Source organism: Electrona antarctica, assembly GCF_951216825.1.
Source record: "Electrona antarctica genome assembly, chromosome: 11".
Classification (NCBI taxonomy): Eukaryota; Metazoa; Chordata; class Actinopteri; order Myctophiformes; family Myctophidae; genus Electrona; species Electrona antarctica.
This window is the reverse complement of record NC_136792.1, coordinates 15,747,697-15,761,810: the sequence shown is the minus strand read 5'-3', so window position 1 is coordinate 15,761,810 and position 14,114 is coordinate 15,747,697. Positions and strand designations below refer to the sequence as shown.

The following is a 14,114-nucleotide window of genomic DNA, read 5'->3' as shown; positions in this document are numbered from 1 at the left end:
TGGCACTAGTAGACCTATATATATCTTAGATGTAGGTTCCTTCAAATGCCCGGATGAGCCTCGGTGGTCCGGGGTGCAGGCTTCAAACCTGTAGCTGCTTAGCGGCAGAGTGGTTCAATTCCACCTTTCGGGCGACGGGTCGATTAGAGCCATCTGTCGCGGTCCCAATTGGAACATCTTTAACAACTCGAGCATGCAATGCTCATTGCTCAGTTAGTTTAGTTTAATCAAATGTAACCTCGCGTCACCACCTCGGAGGAAAATATTTAACCATTTGTAGCAACACAAGTTACGAAACTGGCCCCCGTAAAAATCTGAATCCCCCCCCTCACTGTATATGTCTCTTTTCCCTTTTTACCTCTATGATGAATTCCTGTTCTGTTCTTTGACTATATATAAGTGTCTATTTGTACGTCTGTTTTGATGAATTGAACATAGTGGACCCTCTTGTAAACAAGTGTAATGCTTAATTGGGTCGTCCACTCACAGTTAACAGTCTTTGTATTGAGTTTGTGCTTGAAATGTACTGTAATTCTGCAAACTGTTAATAAATATTTCAATCAATCAATCAATCAAACAAACAAACAACAGTAGCAATTTTGGTGCACTACTCCTTGGGCATGTTAGTACGTTTTTTTTTAAAACCATGAGTGCAAATGATTGGCACTAGCAGACCTATATATATCCTAGCTGTAGGTTCCTTCTATTGCCCGGATGAGCCTCGGTGGTCCGGGGTGCAGGCTTCAAACCTGTAGCTGCTTAGCGGCAGAGTGGTTCAATTCCACCTTTCGGGCGACGGGCAGAGTAGAGAAGATCAAAAGCACGGCTGAATAATATCATTTTAATAACCTTGCGTCTGCATCACCATTCTTTCAACTGGAACTGGGTGTAAGCCAATCAGCAATAAGAACTTCCTTTCTGTTATCCAATCATTCTCCTGCAGACAGACACATTGCGGAAACGGAGTTTGCAGTGCGGGTGTATGGCTGGTGTATGGTGTCCTTGGTTGTGACTGTGAGCTATCGTGGGACAGTACAGTTTATAATTTCCAAACCCCATATTATTGGTAAGATACACATTTATATTATTCATATACTAAAGTCAAAGATGTGCACGTCATTCTATAAACTATTTTCCAATTGGGTTATTAGATCACGGGTTAGCCTGGCTACGTCTACGATATGTATTGTTTGTATTGTTTTAGTAGTAAACGTGCATCAAATGCATCTGTAGGCTATGTAATGTTATCCAATCTATCATGCCCCTCCGACTCGGCTACCGGGGTAAGTCGTGGGCACTGGGCACTATTTGGAAGGTATCCCATTCGTAACTGGTCCCTGTAAAAAGTCAAAGCTTATCACCAGAAATGATGTTTACTGTACATATTTTTCTAGTACTATCATATGATGTTTTTAATAATGTCTCGATGAATTGAATACACAGGACCACAAACCCATTATTGGGCCTTTTTGTGTTAACCTTTAGCACCTTTTGTATACATCTGTACCACTTTAGCCGCAATTTGCAACTCTAGATTCTTTTAGTAATTATATTATATTAAAACTATAGCCTAAGATTTAGACTCTCGTAGATGTATTTTATCATCAAATACATTTACGAGAGTCTAAATCTTAGGCTACCACTTTACCTTTTCGCAAACTGCTAATAAAGTATTCAATCAATCAATGGGCACCTCAACATAAAAAAATTGTAAAAGTAATTGTAAAGTATGATTTGAACATTTATTGTATGGTACATCATTATCAAACTTAAAGTTACCACTTCTTGCAGAGTGGGAAGTCTGTTGGATCGGCAGTTGTACGGCAGTTAAATCCTTAAATCCCTAAATATGGAGTTCTCTGATGTCATCAATACATCATAGTATGGCTTGGACTCCATATACAGTATGGGCGTAAAAGCGACGAGACGCTGCTTGTGATTGGCTGAGACGGGCCGTCCGTCACTGACGCGGGTAGGGAGCGCTCCACTCTGATCACTTGCACCATGCGTGAGGCGGTGTAGACATGTCAGAGGTACAGAAACTAGTGGGAGACAAGGATTTACGATTCTGTCCCTATCGGAACATAACCGGGCGGCGCTGAGTCAGCTTAAGCAAACTTCGCAACGTTCGGCTTAGCAGTGGCTCAAGTTCACTTGAGACGGCAAGCGCTCTCGAATGTCTGGCCTCACATGCGCAAAAAAAATCAGTTAGTTAAACAACAGTTTTGGTTGTCTGCATGTTACACACGTGATGCCCACCTCTCCATTTATGGGCATGTAACGTGTGCATATATATGGGCATGTTACATGTCATTTGTGATGTCCAGGGAATTGTTATATAAATATAAATGGATTTCAATTCAATTAGAAGTGAATCACCATCTGTGTCTAATATTACCTATTTAACCTCGACTCTCAATTTCTCTTCCATGTAGATTTATACTTTGCTTGGAACCATCTACCATGCCTTTTCATAAATATCCTCCAAAGATCTGGGGGGCTCTTAACATGAAGGAGGGCATCTATGCTCGTCTTCCTCAACATTACCTCAAGTCATTGGAGAAGAAAGAGCCCACCCCAGTCCACTACAAGCCCCTGGGTGTCAAGTACATCGCTGATCCGGTGACAGGGAAGAAGAAGCGAGTACAGGATGTTCCCATCCCACTCTACTACCCCCCAGAGAACAATGATGGACTCTGGGGAGGGGAAGGATGGGTAGCAGGGTGGAGATATGCCAACAATGACAAAGTGAGTATAGGAGTATAGCTACTGTAGAAAAATGACTTTTCTCTACTTACAGTTTTGATTCTTGTCAACCATGGTATTCTTAACATTCCTGGTATTCCCCTCTGTGATGTTACGTGTGGTGTTAAAGAACTTATAAGAATTTATTCTAGCCATTTTTAACTAACAATACAATATTATATTAATAGCAGCCTTACTGCACCGTTTTATACAAAATCTCTTGGAGATTATTTTCTGTCACTAGTAAAAGCAGCTGACATAAAATATCTTTGAAAACAAACATATATTAAACGTCATTTATATGGTAAAAGCACTGATACAAGGTTTCAAAGTGTTACATGAATGGTTTTTATTTTTGTGTGTGTGTGTGTGTGTGTGTGTGTGTGTGTGTGTGTGTGTGTGTGTGTGTGTGTGTGTGTGTGTGTGTGTGTGTGTGTGTGTGTGTGTGTGTGTGTGTGTGTGTGTGTGTGTGTGTGTGTGTGTGTGTGTGTGTGTGTGTGTGTGTGTGTGTGTGTGTGTGTGTGTGTGTGTGTTCCTTTATCCAGAGTGCTTTACAATGTTCATTCATTCATTCAGAGAGAACTGATACAGGGTACACAAGATAATCAAGTGAAATTGGAAGTGATAACACAAAACGATGAGCAAACACACAATTGGGACATTTAACATTTAAGCTTGAGACATACAGTATGGTAATTAGTTAAAAGGGCATTACATAACTTCATTTGTAGATTTCTTAGGTGGAAAAATAAATACATGATGATATATATATATATATATATATATATATATATATATATATAAAATATCAAAAAACCCAGTGGGAGGTGCAAGTCTAGTTAGACATATACTTCAAAAAGAGAAATAAACCTTCCAAGGAAGGGACTGCACACACACGCGTCGTGCTATATATTAGCACGACGCGTTTCGCCGTGAACTTTGTCAGGTGCTCTATATATATAGCTATGGCTGTTTGAAAAGTATTTTCTTTTTTTTGAACTAAACCTTTATTATATATCATCGTCATTGAAAATAGAACACAGGTACCTAATAGATATAAATGAACTGGCCTCTCTTCACAGATGTCTAACCGTCTCCGGAAGACGTGGAAACCAAAGTTGTTTAGTAGAGAGCTCTACAGTGAGATCCTCAACCACAAGTTCACCATCGCAGTCACGGCACGAACCCTGGACTTAATCGATGCAGCCTATGGATTTGATTTCTACATCCTGAAAGTAAGAGACAGCTTTCACTTGTACTGTGTAGGGCTGAAATTTAACGGTGTCACGTAAACATAGCCTAACTACATGCTCACAACGCATTACATTGTGAAGTGTTCTGAGCTTAGATTGGCTATTTTAGACGTTTTTCAAACCGATATATATAAAAATCAATTATTTGTTATAATCGATTAAATGGATTCGTTTTTAACTGTTGAAATTCCTGATACTGTGTCTCAAAGAGCCATAAACCCCTGCAAGAATAGTTTTTAATAGTACTTTCCAAAACACCCATGTTCCCTCTCTCATGTCCATTCATTAGACACCAAAGGAAGACTTGAACTCAAAGCTGGGGATGGACCTGAGGCGGGCGATGCTGCTGCGCCTCGTTCGCAAAGACACAGAGCTGTACCCCGATGACTCTGTCAAGAGAGACAAGGTCTACATCAAGTATAAGGTACAGCAGGAAAGTTGAATTTGTCCGTAACCACTTAAAGCCTACTTTGTTAACTGGAGTACCACACAGGGAACTATTGTAGGCCTCCTCCTTTTCCCCCTCTATACATCAAATCTCTATACAAATAACAAAAAAGCCATAGCCCGCCTGCAACTAGTGCAAAATTCTGCAGCAAGACTCTTGACCAACACTAGGAGGTGTGAACACATTACTCCCTTCATTGGTTACCAGTACATTTTAGAATTGATTTTAAGATTTTATTGATTACTTTTAAAGCCGTGCGAGGGCTGGCCCCAAGTTACATTTTAGCTATGTTACAGCCCCACGACCACGCATGTACCCTCAGATCGGCAGGCAGGGGTCTACTGACTCCTTTTAAAACAACACACGTTACCATGGGTGATAGGGCCTTCGCAGCCCGGGCACCGAAACTCTGGAACGCCCTACCCCAGATCCTGAGAGACGCGCCCTCAGTGGCTGTCTTCAAAAGACTTTTAAAAACCTTCCTTTTTACACAGGCTTTCCCATAGATAGCCTGTTTATTGTTTATTATGTGGTGTTATGTTATTTTATTTATTGTCTGTTCAATGATTTAACAATGTTTTGTTGTTGTTGTTTTATCCCATCAATTACCTCTATTGTACTGTATTTTATATGCAATGTAAAGCACTTTGTGAATTTTGTTCTGAAAAGCGCTCTATAAATAAAGTTTATTATTATATTATACTGGAAAGTAGCCAGTTGCATACCGTTGTGAGCTTGTAGATCTGCTATTTTCACCAAATCTTCACCCCAGAATAAAGACGATAGGGTTCATGTGTTTAAGTCATAGCTAATTCTTAAATCTTTTAGGAACTGACAGATTTATCGATGTTGAGAAATAAAATTTAAATGTAGCTTTGCCTAAGCGTTTGCCTAATGTTTTACCCAATGGTCTGTTGCTCTGTAATAATATGACAGCAAAATGTGTAAGATGAATCTCAGATCATGTTATCTTTTCTCCCTGCCAATGCTCATTGGTTTGAACAGGAGTTTGAGATCGACGAGGAGGAGGCACAATGGGTCGGTCTGAGCCTGGAGGAGGCTGTGGAGAAACAGAGGCAGCTGGAACACAAGGTAAAGAAATCCTTTTACACACACTTGTATACATAACATACATGCCCAATACATGACGTGCGGTTCATTTATGTATTGCATAAATATTTTTCAGCTCTGAAATGCTTTATTTGTAAACCTGCCTCCTTTTTTTTTTTTACTTGTCTCTCAGGAGCCGGAGCCTTTGTTTAAGGGCTTAGCGGACACCCTGGTTAAAGATCTAATCATCGAGAAGCTCTCTGAGCCCCAGCTGGTAGAGAAGAAATAACTGCAAGGACCATACAGACAAAACATTGGGCAACATTCAGAGAGAAATGAAAGTGACGTGGTTAGCCCCTCTCTGTTGAGCATCATCGATTGAAGGCCTTGTGTTCCCTTCTGTTGTAAGATAGATGAAATTAACATTGGACTGGATGTATTTATTTATTTTGGTTCAGTAGTTTCATAACTTGATTTTTAACACATTGCAATGTGGAACTATCTTCATTATGTAAATATTGCCCAAATGACTGTTGTAATACCTGTGTTTAAATAAACATATTCTTATTTCTTAAACCCTCTCACAGTGATAGATACTGTAGATCTGTTTTTCAAAAGGACTTTGATGTTGACCTGTTGATGTTCTTTTTTGCCCCCCTTTTTTGCAAACAAGGTAATGTAATAGAATGAGCTACAGTCCTTAAAAGAAATAACCAGTACCATATTCCATAACGGTACAATTTCTTCGCCCAGCAGGTGGAGGTGTTTACCACAAAATATTATCCCCCACATTATTTGTTTATTTTAGGACATAGTACTGTACTGTATAGTATAACTTGCATTTCTTTTTTAAATTACATAGTATAGTGAGACTTTTTCCAGTGACACTTGCGAACATCTTGCATATTTCTTTACACAATGAGCTGCAGCACTTTCACATTTCTCCTACCCACTAATTAACATACTTTTAATATGCCTCCTTAAATCCAACAATACATTTTTTTTTATTACATGGTTGGTGTATACCAGGGCTACTCAACTTTGATGGCTCAGGGCAGGGGCCACAGTATTCTTCTTTTGAAACGTTTGCAAATTGATTTTGTAACAGCTAGACTACATGACTATAACTAGACTAAATTTCCATCTAATGCCAAACCTCAATGAACAAAAACATTCGATTAATGATGAAGTTACAAAATGAGGCTACATATTCAAATATTCATATGTAGCTCCCCCATATCTTGCCAGCATGATTGAACCCTACAAACCCTCCCGCGCACTCAGATCAGCCAACGCAGGGAAGCTGGAAGTACCCTCACTAAAAACGCCGGGACAACGCTCCACACGTCCCAAACTCTTCTCCCTTCTGGCCCCAAAACTGTGGAATGCACTTCCCGTTGCAATCAGAACTGCAGCATCACTCCCGATCTTCCGCCGTAGTCTGAAAACCCACCTTTTCAGACTCCATCATGGCCCATAGCACTTACCCTACCCCCCTTTAGACAGCACTTCTTAGACTTATATAGCATTTGAAACAGACTTATAGCATGTCATGTAGACAGCACAATAAGTGCATTGTATGTAGTCATAGCACTTCATAGTATATATGTACAGCATAGTATAGCATATATGTATAGTTTATATGTATAGTGTCATTATATAGATATGTTCTAGTTATAGTTTATATGTATAGTGTCATTATATAGATATGTTCTAGTCACGTTCTTAGCTTACGCATGTTTCGCGATAAATGCATTTTACATATGTGATGTATTCCCATGTTTTTTGTTCTTGCTTAATGTAAATCGCTCTGGATTAAGAGCGTCTGCTAAATGCCTAAATTGTAAATTGAAGAGAACATATAATGAACAGATTATCACAGTATACTGTAGTTAACCTGTATCAGTCGTTGAGTGTGGCAGTGATGATGATGGGTTGATGTGTTCCTTCCATCACCTCCTCACATGTGGATTGTCACATACACCCATACAGCTGAGGCCGAGGGGAATGTCATGTGACGCCGTGGCTGCTGCCTCCTCCTGCTCACCTCAATCAGCAGGACCAGCACACACACTCATCCTTCCAGTTTATCATACTCGTCGTCAGATCGTCTAGGTACAGAGCGCCCCCCTGTGACGGTAGACAATAGTTCTATGATGCCATAATCTCAATCTCAGGGATCAAATTACGAATTAATGCATTTCTTATGTACCACTTGCTGTACAACTTTTACAAAGGAGTGAGGGCAGATGTTTCTGTCGATTTAGCCTGTATAGTTTGGTTGTTGTTAGGCATTTTATATAGCCTAACATTTAACTTTAAACCTGTGTGAGAGATCCTTGGTTTGATTCCACAGTGGTGGAAAGATCAATACTGCAAACACTGTTACAGGTGTAGGCTCGGCCGGGAGGCGAACCCGGGCCATCGTGTTAACAAGACGCATCCGTTACCAGTGGACTAGTAGCCTCGGAAACCCAGATGTTTTTAGTAGACTGTTCACAATCAAATGTTTAATATAAATGTTCTTTTTATCTGCCAGTCAGGCAGATGATGTTGTAGAAATGTTGAACTCTGTTACACATAGTAGCAGAGTGTAAGGCTGCAAAGTATGAAGTAAGTTTGAATCAGGCATAAACCCATTTCAATATTCACAACAGCCAACAGGGACAAAAGTACAGGGGGTGGCACACCATGCTGCACCTAATGGCCCATGGCCGAAAACCATGAAAAACAAAAGCAGAATAATATGATTTTCATATTTTCTTTTTTAATTTTTTATTGTTGAAAAACGACATAGATAGATATAGTATGTCGTTTTTCATATTTTTCATCATTTCTCTCATCATTTTCTTATCGTCAAAAACCATGAAAAACGACATACTATAGTATGTCGTTTTTCATTTAAAGAGCAACCTGGGGACCACCACCATTGTGTCAGATGTGTCCGTCCAGCGTAGACCCACCTGACAGTGGTGGGGGTTCATGCACCATGCCATAGGGTTAAGATTAGGGTGACCATCCTGTCCATCAGTCCTGCATCCCGCACAGAACAATGTCCTGCAAATCAAATATATGGAGATAAAAAGGTTAAAGGAGTTATTACTGTATGGTTATATGAAATGTGACATGTGAGCTTACATAATCATTCACAGCAATCCTTAATCATATTCAATCAACATACAAGGGCTTTTGGAGAGAAAATGAGACAGGCTCCAGACTCTAAGAGGGAAGGTAGGCTACTGTATGTGGTGTGTGTGTGTGTGTGTGTGTGTGTGTGTGTGTGTGTGTGTGTGTGTGTGTGTGTGTGTGTTACTGTGGAGACACATGCTGGAACCTTTTTACTTTGAAATGTTTTGTAGTTTCTTAGTTATTTTCGTCTTTTTTTCAAATCCTAAAAAATGATGAAAAAAATGGCATGCTATAGTATGCCGTCCGAGCCATGGTCAAAAAGGATGAAAAATTAGGATTTGAAAAAAAAGATGAAAATCACTCTGAGACCATGGGCTATATAGTCCATGGTCTCGGGGTGATTTTCGTCTTTTTTGTTATCCTCAAAAATAATGAAAAACGGCATGCTATAATATGCCGTCCAACTGGTCCAAGGCCATGGGCTATGGGCTGAACTTGAACCCACAACCTGTGGCTCACATAGACAGCAGCTTATCACAGAGTGCCGCCAATCTCCTCAGTTTTCCATCTCTTTCCACTGTTCTTCTTGATGTTATTCTCCAAAACATGCTGCAGAGTGAAAGTAGGAGGAACTCAGCAGGATTTGAACTCACAACCTGTGGCTCACATGGATGTGGTCTTAACAAGGGTGCCACAGAACTCTCTGTGATTTCAAGTTCTAAATTGTTTATCTTGGTGTCACCTTTCAAATGGGGCCATGGGATCATGTACATAGCATTTGCATAGTGTTTGCTGTGCATCAAAGGTGTCTTTAGTGCATTTAAGGGTTATCGTGGATGTTAATCAGATGATAGAGGAGAAATCATGACAGAACATGACAGAACACAGAGAGCCTGGTAGCTCAGTGTGTTAAGTGGCTGTCCACATGATCCAGATGGTGTGGGTTCATATCCCACTCTGGTCTTTACTCTGAAATTTTACTTTGAAGAAAGATGAAGATAAAATTGCCGGGAAATCTCACTCAGTCAGGCTAAGGTAGTGATGGTGCAGTTGGTAAAAAAAAGGACCACAAAGTTTATGCATCGTGGTGTGGCAAACCACTTGCAGGTTCAAGCCTAATGCCACTAACTAACATTGTTTGGTTGACCATGATGGGCGGTGGTGCCCCCCGGTCGCTTCGGACAATACAATTAGGTGGATATGAAACTAAAATCCAGATCTGTCTGAAATATTAATACAAGGAGAGAAAGGAAGGGGTGTGGTGACTGGTGAGAGAGAGATGAGCGGTTGTCTCAACTCTATTCACACTTTTTATAATTCAGCTTACTGTGGAGACACATGCTGGAACTTTTCACTTTGAAATGTTTTGTAGTTTCTGAGTTATTTAAATTAAATGCCCAATGCATTCCCAATGGCAATAGCACAAACTTTGGCATGCTACTAGTCCTACATACTTACACCTAGAAACCCCATTCAAACCTATTTAGGTTCATCTTACGGTGGACATGGTTGCCTGAAAGGGAATCTTTGAAATGTTTCATAGTTTTAGAAATATAGTGCTTTCAAATTTGAGAATTTTATAATGGGGCTCAATGGCTGATATTGGCACGTCAAAAAATCACTTTCACCTAGAAACTCCATTCACACTTTTTATAATTCAGCTTACTGTGGAGACACATGCTGGAACTTTTCACTTTGAAATGTTTTGTAGTTTCTGAGTTATTTAAATTAAACGCCCAATGCATTCCCAATGGCAATAGCACAAACTTTGGCATGCTACTAGTCCTACATACTTACACCTAGAAACCCCATTGAAACCTATTTAGGTTCATCTTACGGTGGACATGGTTGCCTGAAAAGGAATCTTTGAAATGTTTCATAGTTTTAGAAATATAGTGCTTTCAAATTTGAGAATTTTATAATGGGGCTCAATGGCTGATATTGGCACGTCAAAACATCACTTTCACCTAGAAACTCCATTCACACTTTTTATAATTCGGCTTACTGTGGAGACACATGCTGGAACTTTTTACTTTTAAATGTTTTGTAGTTTCTGAGTTATTTAAATTAAATGCCCAATGCATTCCCAATGGCAATAGCACAAACTTTGGCATGCTACTAGTCCTACATACTTACACCTAGAAACCCCATTCAAACCTATTTAGGTTAATCTTACGGTGGACATGGTTGCCTGAAAAGGAATCTTTGAAATGTTTCATAGTTTTAGAAATATAGTGCTTTCAAATTTGAGAATTTTATAATGGGGCTCAATGGCTGATATTGGCACGTCAAAAAATCACTTTCACCTAGAAACTCCATTCACACTTTTTATAATTCAGCTTACTGTGGAGACACATGCTGGAACTTTTCACTTTGAAATGTTTTGTAGTTTCTGAGTTATTTAAATTAAACGCCCAATGCATTCCCAATGGCAATAGCACAAACTTTGGCATGCTACTAGTCCTACATACTTACACCTAGAAACCCCATTCAAACCTATTTAGGTTCATCTTACGGTGGACATGGTTGCCTGAAAGGGAATCTTTGAAATGTTTCATAGTTTTAGAAATATAGTGCTTTCAAATTTGAGAATTTTATAATGGGGCTCAATGGCTGATATTGGCACGTCAAAAAATCACTTTCACCTAGAAACTCCATTCACACTTTTTATAATTCAGCTTACTGTGGAGACACATGCTGGAACTTTTCACTTTGAAATGTTTTGTAGTTTCTGAGTTATTTAAATTAAACGCCCAATGCATTCCCAATGGCAATAGCACAAACTTTGGCATGCTACTAGTCCTACATACTTACACCTAGAAACCCCATTGAAACCTATTTAGGTTCATCTTACGGTGGACATGGTTGCCTGAAAAGGAATCTTTGAAATGTTTCATAGTTTTAGAAATATAGTGCTTTCAAATTTGAGAATTTTATAATGGGGCTCAATGGCTGATATTGGCACGTCAAAACATCACTTTCACCTAGAAACTCCATTCACACTTTTTATAATTCGGCTTACTGTGGAGACACATGCTGGAACTTTTTACTTTTAAATGTTTTGTAGTTTCTGAGTTATTTAAATTAAATGCCCAATGCATTCCCAATGGCAATAGCACAAACTTTGGCATGCTACTAGTCCTACATACTTACACCTAGAAACCCCATTCAAACCTATTTAGGTTAATCTTACGGTGGACATGGTTGCCTGAAAAGGAATCTTTGAAATGTTTCATAGTTTTAGAAATATAGTGCTTTCAAATTTGAGAATTTTATAATGGGGCTCAATGGCTGATATTGGCACGTCAAAAAATCACTTTCACCTAGAAACTCCATTCACACTTTTTATAATTCAGCTTACTGTGGAGACACATGCTGGAACTTTTCACTTTGAAATGTTTTGTAGTTTCTGAGTTATTTAAATTAAACGCCCAATGCATTCCCAATGGCAATAGCACAAACTTTGGCATGCTACTAGTCCTACATACTTACACCTAGAAACCCCATTCAAACCTATTTAGGTTCATCTTACGGTGGACATGGTTGCCTGAAAGGGAATCTTTGAAATGTTTCATAGTTTTAGAAATATAGTGCTTTCAAATTTGAGAATTTTATAATGGGGCTCAATGGCTGATATTGGCACGTCAAAAAATCACTTTCACCTAGAAACTCCATTCACACTTTTTATAATTCAGCTTACTGTGGAGACACATGCTGGAACTTTTCACTTTGAAATGTTTTGTAGTTTCTGAGTTATTTAAATTAAACGCCCAATGCATTCCCAATGGCAATAGCACAAACTTTGGCATGCTACTAGTCCTACATACTTACACCTAGAAACCCCATTGAAACCTATTTAGGTTCATCTTACGGTGGACATGGTTGCCTGAAAAGGAATCTTTGAAATGTTTCATAGTTTTAGAAATATAGTGCTTTCAAATTTGAGAATTTTATAATGGGGCTCAATGGCTGATATTGGCACGTCAAAACATCACTTTCACCTAGAAACTCCATTCACACTTTTTATAATTCGGCTTACTGTGGAGACACATGCTGGAACTTTTTACTTTTAAATGTTTTGTAGTTTCTGAGTTATTTAAATTAAATGCCCAATGCATTCCCAATGGCAATAGCACAAACTTTGGCATGCTACTAGTCCTACATACTTACACCTAGAAACCCCATTCAAACCTATTTAGGTTAATCTTACGGTGGACATGGTTGCCTGAAAAGGAATCTTTGAAATGTTTCATAGTTTTAGAAATATAGTGCTTTCAAATTTGAGAATTTTATAATGGGGCTCAATGGCTGATATTGGCACGTCAAAAAATCACTTTCACCTAGAAACTCCATTCACACTTTTTATAATTCAGCTTACTGTGGAGACACATGCTGGAACTTTTCACTTTGAAATGTTTTGTAGTTTCTGAGTTATTTAAATTAAACGCCCAATGCATTCCCAATGGCAATAGCACAAACTTTGGCATGCTACTAGTCCTACATACTTACACCTAGAAACCCCATTCAAACCTATTTAGGTTCATCTTACGGTGGACATGGTTGCCTGAAAGGGAATCTTTGAAATGTTTCATAGTTTTAGAAATATAGTGCTTTCAAATTTGAGAATTTTATAATGGGGCTCAATGGCTGATATTGGCACGTCAAAAAATCACTTTCACCTAGAAACTCCATTCACACTTTTTATAATTCAGCTTACTGTGGAGACACATGCTGGAACTTTTCACTTTGAAATGTTTTGTAGTTTCTGAGTTATTTAAATTAAACGCCCAATGCATTCCCAATGGCAATAGCACAAACTTTGGCATGCTACTAGTCCTACATACTTACACCTAGAAACCCCATTGAAACCTATTTAGGTTCATCTTACGGTGGACATGGTTGCCTGAAAAGGAATCTTTGAAATGTTTCATAGTTTTAGAAATATAGTGCTTTCAAATTTGAGAATTTTATAATGGGGCTCAATGGCTGATATTGGCACGTCAAAACATCACTTTCACCTAGAAACTCCATTCACACTTTTTATAATTCGGCTTACTGTGGAGACACATGCTGGAACTTTTTACTTTTAAATGTTTTGTAGTTTCTGAGTTATTTAAATTAAATGCCCAATGCATTCCCAATGGCAATAGCACAAACTTTGGCATGCTACTAGTCCTACATACTTACACCTAGAAACCCCATTCAAACCTATTTAGGTTAATCTTACGGTGGACATGGTTGCCTGAAAAGGAATCTTTGAAATGTTTCATAGTTTTAGAAATATAGTGCTTTCAAATTTGAGAATTTTATAATGGGGCTCAATGGCTGATATTGGCACGTCAAAAAATCACTTTCACCTAGAAACTCCATTCACACTTTTTATAATTCAGCTTACTGTGGAGACACATGCTGGAACTTTTCACTTTGAAATGTTTTGTAGTTTCTGAGTTATTTAAATTAAACGCCCAATGCATTCCCAATGGCAATAG

The 14,114-nt window shown here is 38.8% G+C and overlaps 1 protein-coding gene across 1 annotated transcript; it reads left to right on the top strand.

Moving 5' to 3' along the window:
• Positions 1–919: 919 nt before the first annotated feature.
• On the top strand, positions 920–6,072 carry mrpl28 (mitochondrial ribosomal protein L28). The gene is made up of 6 exons (XM_079513523.1): positions 920–1,066; positions 2,436–2,748; positions 3,828–3,980; positions 4,288–4,422; positions 5,452–5,538; positions 5,690–6,072. The coding sequence occupies exons 2-6, from the start codon at positions 2,464–2,466 to the stop codon at positions 5,783–5,785; spliced, it is 756 nt and encodes a 251-aa protein (XP_079369649.1). The 5' UTR covers positions 920–1,066; positions 2,436–2,463; the 3' UTR covers positions 5,786–6,072.
• The last annotated feature ends 8,042 nt before the right edge of the window (positions 6,073–14,114 follow it).